This window comes from Schistocerca nitens, chromosome 3 (genome assembly GCF_023898315.1).
Source record: "Schistocerca nitens isolate TAMUIC-IGC-003100 chromosome 3, iqSchNite1.1, whole genome shotgun sequence".
Classification (NCBI taxonomy): Eukaryota; Metazoa; Arthropoda; class Insecta; order Orthoptera; family Acrididae; genus Schistocerca; species Schistocerca nitens.
The window spans coordinates 32,051,184-32,073,623 of record NC_064616.1 but is presented as its reverse complement, the minus strand read 5'-3'; the positions used below and the strand labels follow the sequence as shown (position 1 = coordinate 32,073,623).

General features: G+C 45.6%; 1 protein-coding gene across 2 annotated transcripts in view; it reads left to right on the top strand.

Moving 5' to 3' along the window:
- Positions 1–22,440, top strand: part of LOC126249061 (exonuclease 1) — a 170,326-nt gene that overhangs the window by 119,408 nt on the left and 28,478 nt on the right. For both annotated transcript variants that reach the window (XM_049950712.1, XM_049950713.1), the window contains exon 9: positions 5,967–6,705. In XM_049950712.1, the coding sequence (XP_049806669.1) occupies positions 5,967–6,705 (739 nt within the window). The remainder of the gene's footprint in view (positions 1–5,966; positions 6,706–22,440) is intronic.

Genomic DNA, 22,440 nt, shown 5'->3' with positions numbered 1-22,440 from the left:
CAGCTTGCCCATTGTCTCGAGTGGTCCTTTCTTCCTGACATGTACTCGAGCGACCGTTTCCCGTGTGCTATGCGTTTGCTGACTCCTACCCCACCTGCGCGCACACGCAAATGGCAGCTTGCTCAGGCCAACTGGTGGCTTTACTCCTTCCTGTTGACCTTCGACAAACACAATTTCCCCAGTTGTGATGACTAGGTGGACTATCTTACAAAGATTATCCTTACCGCTGCACAATACTCCATTCCCCACACTTCCTTTTTACCACACCATGTCCCGGTCCCTTGGTGGACTGAGGCATGCTGCGACGCAATTCACGTACGGAGGTCTACTCTCTGCATTTTTAACTGTCATCCTATAATGGTAAACTGCATTCATTATAAACAGATGCATGCACAGTGTCGTCGCATTATTCAGGATAGCAAAAAAAGCGAGCTGGATTTCATTCACTAGTTCTTTTAACAGTTCCACTGCCTCCTCTGTTGTGTGAGCCAACCTGCGATGGTTCTCGGGGCCCAAGATCCAGTTTCCAGCTTGACAGGAGTAGAAGTCATCGTGGACCCCATTGCTATCTCCAACACCTTGGGCCGCCATTTTGCGGAAATTTTGAGCTCTTCCTACTATCACCCTGCCTTCCTCCATTGGAAACGAGCAGAGGAGGCTCTTCTCTGAATCGTGAGTGCTACAATGCTGCCTTTACTATGAGGAGCTTGATTTAGCTCTCACTTTATCCCGATCCTCCGCCCCACAGCCAGACACTATTCACATTCATATGTTGCAGCACCTTTCTCTTGTGGGCAAGCACTTTCTGCTTAATACATACAATTGCGTCTGGGCAGAGGGAACATTTTTCAGGTGCTCGCATGAAGCCATTGTCATACCTGTACCTAATCCCGGTAAGGACAAACTCCTACCTTCTAGCTATCACCCCATCTCTCTCACCAGCTGTGTTTGCAAGGTATGGAATGTATGATTCATGCTTGACTGGTATAGTGGCTCAAGTCTTGCAATTTACTAACGACTGCACAGTCATAAACAGTTTTCTGCAGAAATCGCAGACTGTGGCCATGTTTTTCGATTTGGAGAAAGCCTACAACACCTGCTGGAGGACTAGTATCCTTCGTACTCTCTAGACATGGGGCTTACATGGCCACCTGCCGTGTTTCCTTGCAGAATTTTTAACAGACCGAGTTGTCAAGGTCCGTGTGGGTTCTGCCTTGTCAGACACCTTTATCCAAGAAAACAGTGTGCTTCAGGATTCCATCCCGAGTGTCGTCGTCTTTTCTATCCCCATTAGGCCTATAAATGGCCTGTCTCCTGCTGGGCATCTCCGGCTCACTTTTTGTTGATGATTTTGCCATCCATTTCAGTTCTCCCTGGACTTGTCTCATTGAGTACCGTCTTCAGTGATGTCTTGATTGTCCTTACTCAAGGAGCATTGACAATGGCTTTCATTTTTCCACTGATAAAATTGTTCGTATGAATTTCTGGTGGCACAATTGGTTTCTCCCACCATCTTTACATCTTGGGCCTGTTGCTCTTCCATTCATTGAAACTACCAAATTCCTGGGGCTGATGCTCGATAGGAAACACTCTTGGTCCTCCCATGTGTCGTACCTGGCAGCTCGCTGAATACGATCCCTCAATGTCCTACGTGTCCTCAATGGTACATCCCGGGGTGCAGATCGAACCACCCTCCTACATTTGTACTGGTCTCTTGTCCTCTCAAAACTAGATTATGGGTGCTTTGTTTATGCATCTGCACATCTGTCCCTCTTACACTGTCTCAATACTGTCCACCATCATGGCATCTGTTTGGCCACTGGTGCCTTTTACAATAGCCCAGTTGAGAGTCTGTTTGCAGAAGCTGCTGAATTACCACTGTCCTATGGCTGTGACTTTCTCCTCAGCAGGTGTGCATGGCGTTTAACTGCCATGCATGGCCACCTGTCCTATGCTTCATCCTTCAATGACACCTTTGATCGCCAGTATGGGGTGCGTCCCTCTTCTCCGTTACCTCCTGGAGTTTGCTTTCGGCTCTTGTGCCGGCAGCTTAACTTCTTGCTCCCCACAACTTTCCCGGTTGGTGTAAATACTTCACCAATCTGGCTTCGTGCGGCGGCCCGTGTACACCTTGGCCTTCATTTGCTTCCTAAGGACACTACTCCAGTTTCACGACCTTTACATGGAACGTCGCGGCCGTACCTTAATGTAGACTGATGGCCTTCGGACTGACTGTGGTGTCGGGTGTGCCTTTGTCTTGGGCACCAACATTTTTCAGTATCGGCTTCCAGCACACTGCCTAGTATCCACAGCAGAACTCTTCACCCTGTATTAGGCCATGGAGTACATCCAGCAACACAAGCTTTTCGATTGTGTCATCTGCTCAGACACTCTGTGCCATTAAAAGCCTCTGTGCGCTGTACACTGCCCATTCCTTAGTGCAACAGGTTCAGAGAAACTGTCATCTACTCACTCTTGATGGAGCCACTGTGCTATTTATGTGGGTTCCTGGTCATGTCAGTCTGACAGGAAATGAGGCTGCTGATGCTCGTGCCAAGGCTGAGTCCTCGTACCTCAACCCACTAGTTCTTATATTCCTTCTGATTATCTCTTTGTTACTGTCTGTCAGGAGGTGGTGTCACTTCGGCACCACCACTGATCATCCCTTCATGGGAATAAGCCCCAGGTTATTAAGCCTCTCCAAGCAGCTTGGATGACCTCCACTCGGCCCTTCTGCCGTGAGGAGGTCATTTTAACTAGGTTGCGTGTTTGGCACTCCCTCTTTAGCCACCGTCATTTGTTAAGTGGTGCTCCCCCACCAATTTGTACATATTGCGCCCAAGTTTTAACTGTCCACCATTTCCTGATGGAATGCCCATTTCTTCACTGTTTAGGTTTGCACTTGGGTTTGCCGTCTGAGTTATCGTCCGTTTTAGAAAAAGACACATGGGCTGTCGACTGTGTTTTACTTTTTATCCATCATAGCAATATGGCGAACTCCCATTTAAATACTATTTCTGGACCTCTGTTTCTTTATGGTGTATTTTATAGACCTTTCTGCATGTCCCTGCTTTTAGCTGTCTTCTCTTACATCTATTGTGCATGATGTGTTGTCGTTTTTTACCTCCTCTTTGTCTTCTTGTTCTATAGTTTTGACATGGGGGCATATGACCCTAGTTGTTTTTGCGCCCTAAAACAAAACAAACGAACATCCATCCCAAGAATCAACCACAAAGACATGCCCATCCTCCCCCTTGTCATCATCATGCCCTGAAATGAGAGACATCCTACCCAAGATACTTACAACCTTTCCCAAAGTGATGTTCAGCTGCCCACCCAACATTCACAACATCCTAGTCCACCACTATGCCACACCTATCCCCAATCCCCTGCCACAGGGATCATACACCTGTGGAAGACACACATGCAAGACCTGCCCATTCCACCCACCCAACACCACCTATTCAAGTTCCATCACAGGCTTATCCTACCCCGTCAGAGGCCGGGCCACCTGTGAAAGCAGCCATGTTATATACCAGCTCTGCTGCAACCACTGCACATTATTTTACATTGGTATGACACAAAACCAGTCGTCAATTAGAATGAATGGCAACCACCATACTGTTGCCAGAAACAAGGAGGACCACCCAGTGTCACAACTTGCCGCAGAGCACACAACATATGAGGTTTCAGTGGCTGCATCACAACCCGTGCCATCTGGATCCTCCCCACCACCAGCTTTTCTGAGCTGCACAGATGGGAGGTATCCTTACACCACATCATTTTTTTCACATAACCTTCTGGGCCTAAACTAAAGGTAACTAGATGCCGCTCCCCCCCCCCCCCCCTCCTGAAACCCAATAGAGACAGAGAGTGTGTGTGTGTGTGTGTGTGTGTGTGTGTGTGTGTGTGTGTGCGCGCGTACACACGCTTATGCGCGCACACACGCTTATGCGCGTGCGCATCCCCTGCCCCCAATCCAATTTGTGTCCACACATCTGCTAGTTGTGTGCTGTTATCTTACTCCCTAGTCTATGAGACTGTGTGCCTATCTGTCTGCCACCCGCCCCTTCTGCTTGCACTCCTAATTAGCTCACAGATGGCTCACCCCTCTCCTACAAGAAGCTAGATGCCCCCCCTCCCAGCCCCTCCCTGCCTCCTGCCTCTCCATCCCCCCTATTTGTACCTACTGATGATGCAGTGCTTCTGCCTTTGAGTGAGTCGTCTCCTTTATTCTTAAATAATTCGTAGTGCTACAGAATTGGAAGATGTAAGATAACAAAATTTCAGACAAAATGTCAATTTGACAATGCACAGCAAACTGTGGAATAGGCATGAAAAAATTTAGGGGAGATAAACAAACTTATCTCATTGTTCAGTAAGAAATTTGTTTTCATCTCCAAGCAATCAGGATGTGAAGAGGAAATGCATATGAAAGGAATGCTGGAAATTAGAGGTACGAAGAGAGTTATATCAAGATCCATTAACATCAGTGCCTTGCCATATTAATATACAATTAGGTGACTGTTAATCTATATGGTAAATTGACTGGAAAGTAATTTATTGTGCTGCAAGAATTTTTGTGGACGTGATCTTGCAAGGGCAGTAGGGAATATTTACGTCACAGTAGGCAAGAGTGGGAAAATGGGCATAAGGGAACTACAACTATGGTGTGAACACTGCTTTTGGCCAATAGCTGGTGAAAATAACTTGCTTTTGCTTGATTCCTGGTCTGCATATAAAAATCGTACTCCTTTAGAGCAAACTATCACTCCTGAAAAGTGTGTGACATTGCTGTTCATACCATCTGGAACCACAGGACGAAGCCAACCTCTGGTTTTTTTTTTTTTTTTTTTTTTTTCTGTGCTTGTAAAACATGTAATCACACTATCTGCAGCAACATCTTAAAGGATTTGGTTGCTTGCCATCACATTCCATCAGTTATCATCACTCAGTTACACCAATGCATTCTTTAAGAGTGGATGCCTAGCTGAGTGTCCTACACGGTTTGTAACTCCCTAGGAGTTCGCCTCCAATCTCGATGCTGCGAACCTGAGTTATCACTGTGGCGCACCATTTTTCGTTTGATGTTCATGGTGCAAGTTCATGATTTGTTTTGAACATTTCTTGAATGCTAATGATGTCCATTTTGTGAAGTGTAATATATACATCCCATAAGGTTGATCTCTGCCCCCCCCCCCCCCACCCGCCCCCCGACCCCGGACATCTTCTGATTTTCTGTTGCCCTCCTGATGCACATAGTGAGCCATTACCACCTAATATTTTTCCTCCCATAATTGTTAACACAGCACTTTCAAATTAGCCTTACCAATGATTGAACTTGTGACTCTGCGTTCAAGGTATTCCTTGTGAGATCGATTCGAGATGTGACAAATTTAGATGCTTTCAAGTTTCAGAAATTATGAAGTAACACTCACATAGCTGTATATCGATATTCTTTACTGGAAATACCATTTTTTCATGCAACATGTGATACTTAGCTATCTACATTTACAGAAAAAGACCAATATTGAAGAAAATATATTGCAAACTTGTTTGTCATCACATGAACCCCACTTGTAAACATCCATGCCCAATTCTTACATCAGTAAGTGAATGTTTATCATACTGTGTTGAAAATGTAATCTGTGCGAAAATCAAAGTAAAATAAAAAGACAAAAACTAGTGTAACAGTACAACTTCATTAACCCCACATATCCATTAATGAACCTATAGTTGGACATGTTACTAGATAAATGTAAGTAAATAACATTTTACCAGTCGAAGCTTATGCTCCATCCTTAATGACCCCATGCTTGATAAAACATTAAATCCTAATTTTTTCCTTCCTTCATTCGGAATACAAAGTCAAAAGCTCCCATGATTGTCCTTTTTCAATTTACATGTATGTAATAAATTGCAACAGCATTCAAATTTTGTGACTTGATTTTGAATTCTCTTTTTAGGTATTTTACGTCCAACAATCTTGACTGTAATAGTGATACGACTGAAACTGCACAGAAAGACTCATCTGAAGATAAAAACAATCCACCATCTGACAGTGTCCTGCAGTTTTATTCAGCAGTGAGTGAGAAATCTCTGTGCACAGATGAGCGGGGGAAACTAAGTGATGTTTCGGATCCAGTGGAGATGAGCAACTCTGCTTTTTTTTCCTTGAAAAGCAGAGAAATGGTCCAGTGTGATGTTGACTTAGAGGATTCTTTAACTCAGCCCAGCAGTCAGTTTACATCCCAGTCAAGTAATTTAGAAACTCAAGCATCCCAGCGTAGTAACTCAGAAACTCAGTTCGATAGTGGAACAGGTACAAACAATAGCATGTCAGAAGAACTTGAGAAACCCTTCAAACTGATTGGAATGCATGACAGCTTTTCAGGAGAAATTGATGACTCGATGAAAACAAAGAGGACTTGTGAAGATACAGATAGTAAATTACTGACAGATGCGACAACCCCCATGGTACAGAAGACCCCCTTTACATCAGTATTTAAGTGGAGAAAAGTAGATACAGAGATCATGGGAAACAAAATACCTGACGTAAGCGAAACATTAAGAGAAAACGATGGGACAACGATGTCAGATCAGCACATCAGCAAGGACAAGAAAACTTCTTCATCCAATGAAGATGTTGCTTGTTTTAATGTGGACCAGCGTTCTCAATTGAAGTCCCAGAAAGTTCAGTATGAGGTAAGAAAAATACTACTGCTATATGTTCAGTAGCCCACTGATGTGTTAGAATTGCTGTTTATTTCTGATATAAGATATATTACAAAATCTTGCAGCATTTCATTTTCAAATATAATGCTTCACTGTAATTTGATGAGACTTTTTCATCACCTGTAATGTTGACACCATGTAATTTAACTCCTATAAATATCACATCATGTAGAGCAGTTTCTGCTAATGATAAGTTACTGCAGTCATAAAAGTGTGTGAAATATTGTACATTGTTGCAACATGTACATGATAAGGAGAAATACAATTCAAAAATAAGCAATGCATAAATCCAGTGACAGTGTTGCACACATAGCAACAACTAGCTAATGTTTAATGACAGTGCAAAGAAACATAGTGTATCCACACAAATGAAAATGTCTAGTGCTCAGAATAACTGCAAAATAAGTGGACTCAGAGCTCTGTGGCTGCATAAATTATGTCGTAGAAGTTATGGAAAAATTGTGTCTTCTGTTATCCCATTTGCTGCTTTCGTGTGTGATACATCCCATTCAAGAGCTCAGTTCTTCTCTGACTTAATTCATAACACCGACTTTGACGTAAGTACAACAGGACAACTATCTTACACACCCTACACCAATCAGACAGTATAGAAGTCAGCATGTTGATCACATGCTGCCTAAGTGAAAAGCAGACATTGTGAAAACTGTTTTGTACACTGAGTGATCAGTAACAGTGACCACCTTACCAGCCGGTGAGCCTGGCAGTGTGGGCAGATCAGTGCACAGCCCATTAATTTATAATGATATGGACTAGGCAGTCAGGAAGTAACGAGCATTTAACCTGTTAGTGCACAAATTATTTTTATTATTTTTTTACATTTATTGCTTCTGTCTTGTTTATTAGATTGGGTAAGAAGCATTTAAAATGAAAAGGTATTTTTACCTTTCTAGTTTCATATAATATACCATACCATAAATGTAACCTTAAGCCCTTGTATTAACACGATTCACATTGTCCGTCGCACTTCACATAGTGTAGACCGGGAACTGTCTGCTAGGCATGTCCGATGTAAAACTGACTGGGCACGGCCCATGCTGCCTGAGTTGTTGTTGTTCCGCTGGCAGAGGGCGTGGCCGAATTCTCGCGTGCCCTCTGGTGGACGGGACTTTACTTGCGGCAACTCCTGTCCGTGACACGCCGTGCTGATGTGCGCCTCCCCGCGATCTTTCTGGTGGCTACTGCACTCCTCCTCATTCGGGGGGTGAAGCCACTGTGATCCACTGTGTCAGAAGGTTGAGCGTCGTGCAGTAGCGATGGCCTCCACGTCCAGTGGAATGCTGGAGTCAGGGGGGATCTGCCAACCCTCAAGCCGGAACTTTCGAATATGGTTGGAAGTGACCCACACGAAGAGGTTCCCGTCGTCCCACCACCGGAGCCCGGGACAGAACGGATGACAAGCTGTCGAACTCCAGATCCTGTTCCACCTCGGGAGGGGCAAGACCCAGTGGCAGGGACGACGGGGATGGCACGATCACAGGAGAACCAGCCTCTTGAGAAACGGGGCCTGCGAGGGGGCCCGGCTCTCGCCGGGGCATCTCTAACGATGCCGATGCCGGTGCTGGAACTACTGGAGGCCGCCAAGGCTGAGAACCATCCCAGTGTGGCGGAGTCACAGGTGGGAGGGGTGGTAGTGTCCCTTGAGAAAACAACACAGGTGCCGGCAATGGGAAGCCGGCGCCTGAGGGGTCGGAGGGTGGGTTCCCAAACATGGTCGTACCTGATTTTGGTGACAATGTACCTCCCGGTCCCCTGCCTACAAGGTATAGAGCCGGCGGCCATTGCGGTGCAGTACCACTGCCAGTATCCAACGTGGATTGCCACCAAACCCACGTGTCCAGACCGACTTACCCTGTGGAAAGTTGGGTACCCCATTTTGCGAAGTTTGGCGAGGACCAGGCCGGAGGAGCTGCAGCTGAGACCTAGGTTGGCGCCCGTGGAGGAGCTCTGCGGGGCTGTGTTCTCCCATCGGTGTGGTCTGGTATGCCATCAGAAAAAACGTCAATGCCTCCTCCGCAGGAAATTTGTGCACACACTTTTTCATCTGCATCTTAAATGTGCACACCATGCGCTCGGCTTCCCCATTTGATTGTGGATGAAAGGGGGGAGAGCAAACGTGCCAAATACCGAAGTGCCTACAAAAATCCTGGAAGGTCTGCGAAATAAACCGAGGTCCATTGTCCGATACCAGGGTGACTGGCATATCTTCCACAGAAAAGATTTTTGCAAGTGCCTGGATTGCAACTTCTGAAGTAGTTGAGGAGCAGCGAACCACATATGGGAATTGGAAATAAGCATCAATGACAATGAGCCAAAAGCCATTGAGAAACGGGCCCACAAAATCTATGTGAACACGTTCCCATGCCTGGGTTGCAGGCAGCTATGAAGAGAACGCTGACCTGGGAAATGCCTGTTGACTCGCACACTTGGAACAGGCGGCTACCAAGAGCTTAATTTCTCTGTCAATACCGGGCCAGTACACATGTCTGCGAGCCAAGGTTTTAGTACGGGAAACACCCCAGTGCCTCTTATGTAATAACGTGAGGACCTCCCTTCGCAAACTTGCAGGAACAACCACACGAGGAGCTATATCATCGGTAGCCAGAAGGAGAACTCCTTCCAAGACTGAGAGGTGGTCTCGTAGAACAAAATAATTACGAAGAGGGTCCGAGGCCCGACCTGGAAGTCGGGATGACCACCCCTGCTGAACAAGGCGAACTACTTGCCGGAGAACCGGGTCAGCTGCCGTTTCCCTGGCGACTCTAGAACTAGTGATCGGGAAGCCATCAACCACTTGGCGGGATGCCACATCCAAATGAAAACACACAATCTCCTCCCGATCGAACTTAGGATCCGGGCCCACCGGAAGACAGGAAAGAGCGTCGGCGCTGGCATGCTGTCCGGTAGGGCGAAAATGAATGTCATAATAGTACTTAGAGAGGAACTAGGCCCAGCGCTGCAGTCTGTGGGCTGCCCTATCCGGAATTTGAGAGGTGGGGCCAAATAACGATATTAATGGCTTGTGGTCAGTGATTAACTGAAACTTCGTGCTGTACAAGAAAGGGTGAAACTTGGTAACAGCGTAGACATGGCCAAAGCCTCTTTTTCCCACCTGGGAGTAATGGGCCTGTGCGGGACTAAGAGTTTTAGACGCAAACGCCAGTGGCGGCTCGGAGCCATCCGCGTTGCGATGGGCCAGGACCACCCCCACCCCATACTGCGAAGCATCTGTAGCCAGGACCAATGGTTTATTCGGGTCAAAAGTAGCCAAACAAGGCGCTGAATGAGCAGGCCCTTCAACGAGGTGAACACTCGCTCGCATGCAGGCGACCAATCAAAAGGAACACCCTTGCGCAGAAGGCAGTACAGGGGGCGGGCTATGGTGGAAGCCCTGTGAATGAACCAGTGGTAATAGGCAATCTTGCCTAAAAAAGCTTGTAACTCCTTCAGCGAAGCAGGCCGCGGATGGTCGACGATACCTTGGACCAAACTTCCTAGTGGCTGGATGCTGTGCCGAGAGATGGTGTAGCCCACATACTCAATGGACGGTTGGAAGAAGTTCGACTTAGGCAGGTTGCAACGCAGGCCCACGGGCCTGAATTTGAGAAAGAGGGTTCGAAGGTTGTGCAAGTGTTCCTTCGTGCTGCGGCCTGTGACCATTATGTCGTCGAGATAGGCGTAGTCCGAAGGCCATCCGCTGTTGTTGGTAAAGGCCAAACGGTGTGTTGATGACCGCCAGCCGTTTGGAGTCCTCATCAAGTGGTATCTGACGATAAACCTCTGAAATATCGATTTTCGAAAAATATTGGCCTCCCGCCATGTCGAAGAACAATTCATCAGAACGAGGCAAGGGATAGGTGTCCACCACCAATTGGGAATTAATGGTGGCCTTGAAATCGCCACAAAGACGTAATTTTCCCGAGGGTTTCCTGACAATAACGAGGGGCGAATCCCACTCACTAGAAGAAATGGGAAGTACGACCCCGAGGGCTGTCAGGCAGTCTAGCTCTGCTTTTACCTGAGGGCGGAGAGCCAAGGGGATCTGCCTCGCATGTAGAAAACGCGTACGCCCGACGCCTTCAACATTAAGTGAGCTTCAAAGTCTGAAACACACCCCAGGCCCTCCTCAAAGATATCCTTAAAGTCAAAGATTCCAATGATTGATAGGGAATGTCTTCGAAGACCAACTGTATGGTGTCTGTAATAGAAAAACCGAAAGCTTGAAAGGCATCCAATCCAAAAAGGTTAAGTGGAGCTCGCATCATTGACAACAATAAGAGTAAGAGGCCGAGTGATGGATTTGTAAGTAACGTCGGTAGTGAATTGACCCAGTATGGGAATGAACTGTTTACCATAACCGCGGAGAAGCCGGTAAACTGGCGCCAATGGGGGTGACCCAAGGTCGGAGTAAGTTTATGCATTCAACAAGGAAACTGCCGTGCTCGTATCTACTTGCAGTTGTAATCGGCGCGACCGAACCGACACCTCGATAAGGAGTTTGTGTGCCGATGCGTCGGGAGCCTGGCCCAATGAAACTTCCTGAATGTCAATGTCCATGTCCTCTGTACCTGCTTCCTTCGATTCTTTTGAGGCTGAGCGACAAACTTTAGCAATGTGTCCTTTTTTATTACATTTGCGATAAACGGCCCAATGCTGGGGGCACTCTGACCGATCGTGATGTATATAGCACAACACACAGGACGGTAACGGGGGCCGGCGGCCAGAACTCTGTTTACACGCCATGCGGGAGCGGCCGTAACGGCCGGATTGTACCGCTCGCACGTCGCCCACCCCGGACGCAGTGGACGTGGCCGCGCCGCCCTGAACCACCGCGACATTGCACCAAGCTTCCAACTGTTGACCTGCAGTGTGAGAAACTTCATACGATTGAGAAGTGGACAGGACTTCCTCAAGGGAAGGGTCTTCCAGCTGCAGGGCCTGTTGCCGGACCTCCCTATCAGGGGCCGAACGAACAATGACGTCTCGCACCATAACGTGGACATACGACTCTCACGACTGCTCCGTGACAAAATACCACTGGCGTCTAAGACCGTGCAGGGTAGTGGCCCATGTCCGGTAAGACTGATGGGGTTGTTTCTTGCATTGATAGAACTCGACCCTAACCGCCACAACATGCGTGCGGCGGCGATAATAGGAAGACAGCAATGAACACAATGCGTCAAAAGACAAGGACGAGGGTTCCTGCAACGGCGCTAGCTATTGCAAAACTTGATACAGCAAGGGAGATATCCAAGACAAGAAAAGAGCACGACATACCTCTGCATCGGCAACATGAAATGCCTGGAAATGCTGCCGAAGGCGATGTTCATATGCGTCCCAATCCTCCACCGTCTTGTCATACGGGGGAAAGGGAGGAGGGAACGGCACTGGAGCAGACTGCTTGGAGAGCAACGCCGGAAGCGCTTGTTTCATGGTTGCCATGAGCTCCGTCTGCTGCTCAGCCGAAACCCGCACTAAATCCTCTATGCCGTGGATAAGCTGCGAAACCGGAACAATGACGCAACACGCGAAAGAACGACCCTACTTATTGCCAATTGTGTATTAACACGATTCACGTTATCCATCACACTTCACATAGTGTAGACCGGGAACTGTCTGCTAGGCATGCCCGATGTAAAACTGACTGGGCATGGCCCGTGCTGCCTGAGTTGTTGTTGTTCCGCCAGCAGCGGGCGCGGCCGGGGCGCGGCCGAATTATCGCGCGCCCTCTGGTGGACGGGACTTTACTTGCGGCAACTACTGTCCGTGACGCGCCGTGCCGATGTGCGCCTCCTGCGATCTTTCTTGTCTTACAATTTTTTCCAACACATTGTTGTCTTTTGCATTGCTATGTTTTCACAAGTGAGTGCTGCTGTTGTGGATGGGAGGCAACCCGAGCTAGACAGAGGAAATAGCTTTACTGAGGTCAGGATGAAGCACCTCTTCTTTCTTCTGGGTGTGGGTTGTGAGTGCTGATGGTGACTGGAATAGAGCGGCAGACCTCCAGTAAGATGTCCTAAAATGAATTAGACTTTTATTCATATTAGGCACAGAGATGTGTTCGCTGCTGGATTGTTGGCCGTTGGCCCCAAGATGACGTAATGAGCTGCAGAAACTCAGCAAGCTGCCATCAGCAGGACTGCCTTGGCAATGACATGCGTAGGCAGTGTAACCTGCTGATGTCAGCAAGATTACAGTAGGTGACAGGGACTGTACGCTGCAGTCGATGAGTGGCAGCCATGTCTGGGCTGCTCTTGTGCCGCGGGCTGTGGAATACGGCACAGGAAAGGATGGTACTCATACTGTAGGCCCCAGCACGATTAACCTCAAAGGCATGTTTATGCCAACTCAAACACGTCCCACCAGGGAAGTGGTTGCCCTCTGGAAGTAGTCACCCAGTAGGTGACTCGGCAGTGTGAACATGTCAGGTAGCTCACATACAATCTTCTGCTCACGCAGATGCCTGTAGCTTCTGGAACCTAAGTACAGAGTAGGTAACTGGCAGAATCATTTGTACTGCAAACCGTCTTCGTCTCAAAGTTAGAGGTTGACACTGATGATATAGCTCGGCGTCACAAACCTGGGTACTGTCTGAAAACATCTGAGTGCACTGGTAATGCGCATCCATACTTGCAACTCAGAACCAAACCAGTACATAAAGCTTAGCTGTAACAGTGTTGTTCTTGACTGTTGATATACGATAAAACAATTGCTACATCTGTTTGCTTGGTTCTACTATGTGCTGCCATTAATTCTTGCTGCAGCTACCACAGGCCAGTTAGGAACTGTCATTGAGGTAGCAACATAGGACTTCATTGTTCTCATACTGCATGATGTACGGTCTCTGGAAATGCTGTCACCTCTATCCTTACATCACCTAGGCTGTCTGCCAGAGACCACAGCAGCCTCTTCGGCCACTCTCCCACCCAATAAGTTTAGTCGAGCCTGTACTTTATCCGTATCGCCATTACTAGTTCCCGGAGCTGCCTGAATGTATCCTGTCAATTCCGTAGTTAATTATCAAATCAGTCTGGCTCGATATATATTGCTCCAAATTTTTCAACTACATGGCATGCCATTCCATAGTTTCTCTGTTAGTATTTGTTACTCCGTGCACTTGTACCAGCTTGCTGTTTAATTCCTGAATGTTGTCACCATCTGCTTTACCAAACTCCATCTTCAATAACATTCCACTTGCAATTAACCATCCCCTCTTCCATTGCAACAATGTGCACGGCACCTGATCAATCACTTGATGCAATTGATCCCCTAACCACTCAAACGAAGCCTCAATCCTGTATGCCTCTAATATTACTTCCCTCGCAGCTATTAATGTTTCTTCATATCTCATTTATTACTTCCCGTGTGTTGTAGGTTAGCGTTAATATTTACTAGCGGCTAGTTAGCACTACATCCTCCTGCCAGAAAAACTGCACTCCCAGTTCAAGTTTTTTGTCCCGTCACGCATCCGCGACTTCTCCATCAAAGAGGTGCAGTATCATCAAAATTGTCATACTCATTCTGGACATTCTTGGTGGTAACATCATCTGGGGACAAGGAATTCACATCACTCTCTATCCCTTAACTCATAAGATGCAAAGTGTACATGACACAGTACAACATCAACATCGAATCACTATAGCACACTCCTGTTCACTTAGAAACTAAACATTTATCACAAAAACTTAAAAAAATGTGATATAACCCCACTGCAACAAGACAGTGACACAATTGGCATATATTTTACCCCTAAAACTACTTCATATATTCTGCCCAATCGGTATCTGTTTGAGTGATCTGAGTGCATAAGGCTCTCCTCGTACCTTCCACTCGTCAGTTTCCATTTCCTTCTTAGCTTTAACGTTTCTTGCTGGAACAATATTGGCATGTGTGGGAAAGTGTGTAAAGTTCCCTTAAATGGCTTAAAGTGTCCTACATGAACTATGGAAGCTATTGTCACCAACTGTAACTTCATATTCACGTGTGATATCTATGACTTGATATGGCCATTGATGTGGCCCTTCAGTGTGTAGGGATGCACCAGCATAACTCATTGACTGATTCTATTCTCAGATAGTTTACCAACATGTTGTCCCTCCTGCTCTTGTGTTCATTTGTAATGTTATGCATATGTAGCCGAGTGATTTGGCTGTCTAGAATTGGTACAAGAGGACAAGAGGAGGAGAAGTTGTTTCTGCATCTGAATGCTAATTGACAATCCGGTGGCATGTCATGGCCTCTCCAGGTGAGCCCAGGAGTAGATGTGACAGCGAAGGGCTGGATGAGGGTTACATCCCTGTACAGGAAATTTTGATGATAGTAAATCACTTAGAAGAAGAGATGATGCACCTGCAATGGAAGAGTGTCAGACAAGCAGAAGGATGGCATCTTTCAGCTCTTAGAAATCTGACAATAAATCACAGTTACATTAATAAAGCAAATCTGAATACATCGGCAGTCTCCGATAAATGAGGCGCGCATCCAATGAAAGAACAATATTTTCAATATCTTTAGAACTACAGAAGACTAAACATTTTCGTCATGGGAAGTGCTCAAGTTTGTGACGAAGCAAGCTGGGATCTTTTTACTTCCTTTCTTGTTTTGCCATCTGCCTCCTTAAATTCATTTTATTTTCATTTTTTCCTGGTGAATATTTTGTGTATTGTGATCACAAAATAGATTCAGTTTTTCGCACATCTTGGATGACTGTTTAGCTTCAGGATTCTGCTACCATTCTCTTATTTAATTCCAAAGTAATTACCAAGTTTGTTGTTTGTATAACTATATCTGTTGATTTCATTATTTAAGCAAATGATTCAGCTTAACCCTTGTAGTAGAAGAAACTGTTAAAAAGAAGGAATTTTTATATATATTTAGTTACTTGAATGAGTTACGTTTTATTTGGAATTTCTGGAACTTTAACATCAAACAATGAATAGAGTCAGTGCCTGTTATTGTGAGGATATATATAGACCCCAATTTTGGTCCCGAGACAGTCAGTCCACGGCCGATTTTCAGACTAGAAACCTGTATTGGTTAGATCAACAACAATGCATCAACGTAACTGTGAAATAAGTGTAACACAAATAGGTCGTATGTTAAAATAATGAAAGTGTCTGTTCAATAGCGTCACATGTACCGTATTATTCTGCAAGAGCTGTGTGGTTAGGTTTTTACTGCTTGTAGATGTTCAACGGTAAACTATTGTAGCAGTATGCCGATGTTTGCCTGCAAACTATGAATGAGGCTTATCAAAAGTGAACCAATAGTGAACTGGCCATATAACTATGTAATATTGTGAGGTTGTGAACAGTAAAAGTAAAGAACTGTGAAATGCAACTGTGCAAGTGTCAGCTACATCATTTACAGCAGTTAGTGTTGAACTTCCAGCCCCCTTTTTTCGGCGAGTATAACAATGCAGTATGTCAACACTGAGGACTATCATTGAAGAAATAAAGCAGGCGAATGTCACAAGTTGAGTCAAATAATGTCTGTAGAACTTAAGAATGATTTATATTTGTTGGGGATGGTATTCAGTCACCATAAAAGTAGACAGTGGCAGAACACCAATGGAGTTAAGTGAAGAGAGATTTTTTTGAGTGGTACACTCAATGGAGCAATTCTGGACCCTTTGTTGAGTTCTTGAAGATGTGAGACCTGCTTGTGGTATCATGTGGTATTTGGTCATGTGGGTGATAGATTATGGGTGGTGAATGGCCGCTACAAGACTTTAACTTCTAGGACACATTTACATTAGTTCTGGAAGAAGGCAGACCTGCCTGAGGTAGTGTGAATTATTCAGTCATGTAGGTGATGGATTCTGGGTGGTGAACGGCTACAACACCACTCGATAACTTTTTCTGGTTGCTTTACAGAACTGAGAATAGACAGAGCATGTTTTTCTACTTGTTATCTCCCGTGTTATTATGTAAATTGGCATACTGACTTTGACCTCTGAATTATTTTGAGCTGGCAGATATTTTGTGTATTGTGATCATGGAATAGATTTAGTTTTTCACACATCTTGGATGACTGTTTAACTTCAGGATTCTGCTAGCATTCTCATAACACTCTCAACACAGCTTAACTCCACTTGATAAGGTTGTTTTCTGTCTATATTTTAATTGGATATCATAGGAACACTGTCTGTTTATTTGTTTTACTTTCTTCAATAAACATTATTCAACATAATTCTCTGTCATCCACATCAATTACAGACATTAGAATAGAACTGTTTTTATCAATTATTCATTTATCTTTTATTTTATGTGTGTCTTTGTTTCATTAATTTACAATTGTGCCCAATGCATAGACTATTTGACTGCAGGATCATGGCTTCAGGTTATTATTTGCAGCAAGATAGTTGCTGGGCATTAAAGCAGATACGTAGGGTTCAACTCTACGGCATTACTGATCTATACTTTTTTAAGGAGATCCTTGCATTGCCCAATTACCTGTGGCGTGAGCAACAGCAGGTAAAGTCGCAACTGGTTTGCTTGTATGGGATGCTGTCTTGAAAGCAACTACTCAGTAGCAGAAAACCTTTAGATAATGTCGCACACTGTTTTCACACATTTCCATACATCTCATAATATCTTCACAAACTACTTTGCCAAATCTCCGTTTTTCTCAACTTTGGGCTTAACCACTTTAAAAGGCGGAGATGTATTTCTCCTGTATACCACTTTGTACCATGAAACCCCAAAGGTGTCATGTCCTTTAGAATTGTACGCAGTTATGACATAAGGTAGGGAAATATCCCAGTTGTTGTGATGGCTGTTCACATAACAACATGTTACTGACAATGTGATGGATATGTTCCATTCTTCCATTTTATGGCAGAATGGACTAGTTCTTAGGTTTTGGATTTGCAGTTTGTACAACAGTTTAATTAATTTGGATATGAAGTTGGTGCTCTCATCTGTACTTACTGTGTTGATAACGCGAAACTGCGTAACCAGTTGTTTACCATTGCCTGTGCCACCAACTTGCTTGTTTATTCGGGATCGCAGCTGTCTCCACATAACATGAAAGGTGGTCTATGATGCTTAACACATAGCAATTTCCCTGTGGTGTTGGGTTGAATGGACCCAAAATACACATTCCCACCATTTCCAGTGACAGCAGTATGCAATGATGACTGAGATCAATATGTTGTACAAGTGGTACGCAATTATTCACATGCTGGTCAATGTCCTGTCTCCGTGTCCTCTACCAGTATTGCTCAGCTATTAGATGATCATTTGTCCTGTGCCCTCCACGATTTGCTGACACACAATCTTGAGCTTCCTTCAATACTTTGTCCTTCAAAGATGTGGGTACCATAACGCATAACCCAAACATCATCATTCTACACAACAGCCTGTTGTCCTTCACAAAATACAGCTGTGTACTAAATAACTGGCAGTCTGCATCAGAAGTCTGCTCCTCTTGCCACCTTGCAGGGCTTTACCAAGCACTTTTATGACCCCAGTCTTTCTGCTCAAGCCATCGGCATTACTATGTGTCATGCCAGGTTTGTGTACTACCTCATAATCAAACTCAGTTAACCTTAGTGCCCAACGAGTTGATCTGCTTGAAGTATTCTTCAATTCTAATAACCACTTTAACACCACATGATCTGATACAACTTTAAATTTTGTACTGTACAGGTAATGAAGGAAGTAGATAATACCATATGAGACTTAGCATGTCTTTCTCCGTGGCCGAGTAATTTTGTAAGGCTTTATTCAACTGCCTTGATGCATATGCTTCTGGGTGTTTTGTGCAATTTATATCCTAACTAAGAACACAAAGTCTGTAGAGAAAATAACCGAAAATTTTGAGTTATGTGCCAATGGAGATATTTAGTAACATGCAGTTGACAGCACTACCTTGTGCATCACCTCCTTTGTAACCACATGTCTTTGGAATGTTGATATCTTTTATTTTCATGATATTGTTATTTAAGTGCAATGTGTTTCAGTGTTAATGGCGATTTCTTAAATGTGCTGTTCTCTGGAACTGTGATGAAATGTAAAATTTTACATGAAACTAGGAAAACTTAAGTGGTTGTCAGTCAGTTGAACACGATCCTTCACCAGGAAGCCCTTCCACTTCAACTGATGCTGCTGTTCAGAAAAGGTGAAACAGTGAACCCTGTAGGCTATCAAGGTATTTCGCAACAGCTACTTGAAAAATTTGCAGAAAGAGAAAATACTTGTGGTGAGACAATTCACGGTTCTTGCACCACAACAATGTGCCTGAACACTCAGCTTTGTCAGTTTGTCAGCTTTGTGCTAAAAATCAGTGACTCTCCTCCTGTATTCTCCTGACTCACCAGAGGCTATTTTCAGAGTGTCGAATGGCATCAAAGCAAATTCGTCATAGACCTGTAAGAAAATATTTCTTAAGATACTATGTTAAACATCAGCAGCAGGAGTAAACCATTCACTTGATGTGTGTACCCCATCAACAAGTTTGAAACCTCTCTTTTGAAATCCCTTTCATTCTTCAAATATAACAACATTTTCTGCTTACTTAAAGGATATCTCAAAGCTATCAAGGAGAGCTTTGCAAAATGGTGACGCCCCCCCCTCCCCTGCGGGTCTGGGGTTTAGAATAGGCCCAAGGTATTCCTGCCTGTCGTAAGAGGCGACTAAAAGGAGTTTCACACATTTCGGCCCTATAAGTGCAGGTTCCATTTTATGGATTGACCTACCACTTTCCAAATTCCACAGAAGTGCGGGCCGTATGGGAAAGGACACCTTACGTGGTGCACGGGTTGTCCATAGTGCCCTTAGATTCAATCTCCTGCACCTCTTGTTATCATGGCTTTGCATCTCCACCTGCAATTCAATTACCTGGGGGAGGACACTTTCCGGGTTATGTCATCTTCTTCCGTTGTGTCCTGTCCTCTTTCGCCCCCATAACAATATTGGACTTCTCTGCACACAATATCCAGCCCGGCAGCCAGTCCATTGTGGTGGAGCCATCATCTACCCATTTGGTGGTAGCCCCCTGACAACACAGGGATCGCACTGTCGATGCCTGAGCTGTAAACTCCCCTCGTATGCCAAGGAGTAGATGCCCGTCTTAAGGGGGCAACCGGACTCGCAAGCAAGGGCCATCATGACAGGTGGCCTTTGCTGTGGCTGGGCGGCACCCGTGGGGTGAGCCCCTGATTGGAGTGGGTGGCATCAGGGCAGATGACCTGCAATTAAGCGGACTAAGTCATCTTTTGCTGGGGAGTGAATGGCCCCAGCTGTCTCCAAGAAAGGAAGGGTTGATTACAATGCTGACAGGTATGACCCTAAATCATTCCCCTCCCTAGCAACATCTTGGGAGGAACATAGGGCTTCAGAGAGACAGGATCCTTATTCGCCACATTACTTAGTTTGCATGATGAGTACTCCTTTCTGGAAACGAAGCCTCTGTTTTTTGTTGAGCACCTGGAGGATAAGTTTGGGGAAGTGACAGCACTGTCCAAAATGCACAGTGGGTCAGTTTTGATTCAGACGGCATCCTCAACCCAGTCGCAGGCATTACTAGCCTGTGACAAGCTGGGTGATATTCCTGTTTCGGTCACTCCACACAAAAGCCTCAATATGGTCCAGGTAATTATTTTTCATCGCGACCTCCTGTTACAGCCTGATGACAAGCTACGTGCCAATTTAGAACGGTGGGGTATTCATTTTGTCTGGTGTGTTTGCTACGGACCCAAAGACAAGAGAGTTGCCACCAATGCCTTCATCTTGGCCTTTGAGGGTGATTCATTACCTGAAAAGGTCAAGCTGATGGTGTATTGATGTGACATCAAACCCTATGTCCCTACCCCTATGCGGTGCTTTAAGTGCTGGAAATTTGGGAACTTTTCCTCCCGGTCCCCTTCCAGTGCCACATGTAGAGACTGCGGACGTTCGCTGCATCCGAATACTCCATGTGCGCCTCCTCCCACCTGTGTGAACAGTGGACAGCATCACTCCCCTTGCTCACCAAACTGCCCGGTACTCCAAAAGGAGCGCAAAATTATGAAATACAGGACTGTGGACTGGTTATCTTACCATGAGGCTAAACTCAAATATGAAATATTTACTATCAAAAACAGTCTTGATCACAATTTATTTATTACGGTGACCGGTTTCGACCACTACTGTTGTCATCTCCAGACCAGTGATTTACCACCAGAAGGAGGTTCTTACTCATTGGTCTGAAGATGACCACAGTAGTGGTCGAAAGCGGTCACCGTAATAAATAAATTGTGATCAAGACTGTTTTTGATAGTAAATATTTGTAACACAGTGATCACTGTTCACACCCACAATGTATTCAAAAGTAATCAAATATGAAAGACTATACCCTGTTCGCATGCTATCTTCTAATGCTGCCGCCGCAACGGCATCGCCATCAATGATGCTGTTTTACACCCATCATCTAAGGTTGCTCCAGTGGACCCTCAGGGCCGCCCATCTTCCTCCCCCATCCAGTTGGCTGGGGGCACGTCTTCTTCCTTTACTCCCAAAGCTTCTACTTTGGAAGCATTGCCCCCCAAAATGCCAGGACATCGGTTCCCTCCCCCCTGCTGGAGAAGCAACGGCCTCCTGTGGCTCCTCTTATGTGGAAGGGGTCCCTTGGGACTTTACCTTCCACAGTCCTCCCCAGTGGTCCAGTGGACACCAGCCAGTGGTTGAAAGAGCCACTGGCTGCGATCAAAAGGCTTCAAGGTCTTCCTCTGGCTCTGAAGGTACTTCCAAGAAGCCCTCCCAGCAAGCTCCTAAGGAGCAGCGAGAGGGCAAAACTTCAAAGAAAAGGTCCACTAAGAAACAGGAGCTTCCAGTGCCCCCTACACCAGCACTCCTCCATGGCTCTGCATCCAAGAACAAGGTGGAGATTCTGGCATCGCCTAAGGACCTAGATGTCGCCAACGCCTCGGATGCAGTGGTACTGAATGTCAACACTCAACCAGTGGCAACAGGTGATGCTGAGGCCTAATTTGCCTCCTTGGTCACTCCATGCCGCCCCGCCCCAGGTGACAGAAAGCGTCATTCTCCAGTGGAACTGCGGTGGTTTTTTTATCCCACCTGGCTGAGTTACATTAACTCTTAAGCAGTACACCTGCTTTCTGCATTGTCCTTAAAGAGACCTGGTTTCCAGCAATGCGAACCCCCACCCTTCGTGGCTAACAGGTGTACTACAAAAACTTTTCTGTATTTTCGTCCATACCTCTGTCTGTAGCGAACCTGTGGCTCTTCAGACACCTTTAGAAGCTGTGGCTGTCAGGGTGAGGACAATGCAGGAAATTACCATCTGTAGCATCTACCTCCATCCAGATTGTGAAGTATCATCCCATGTTTGGCTGCACTCATTTCACAACTCCCCGCTCCCACCCTTCTTCTGGGTGATTTTAATGCCGATAACCCTTGGTGGGGAGGAGCCGAGATGAATGCCGTGGCAAAGATGTTGAGGACCTACTAACTCACCTCGAACTTTGCCTCCTAAAAACAGGTGTCCCCACACATTTCAGTGTGGCATATGACACATATTCGGCCATTGATCTCTGGGTTTGCAGTCTTGGCTTTCTCCAGTCTATCCACTGGAGAGCACATAACAACTTGTGTGGTAGTGACCACTTTCAACTCTTCCTGCCCCTACCACAGTGTCCCTCATCTCGACACTTGCCCAGGTCAGTTCTTCCCAAGGCTGATCAGC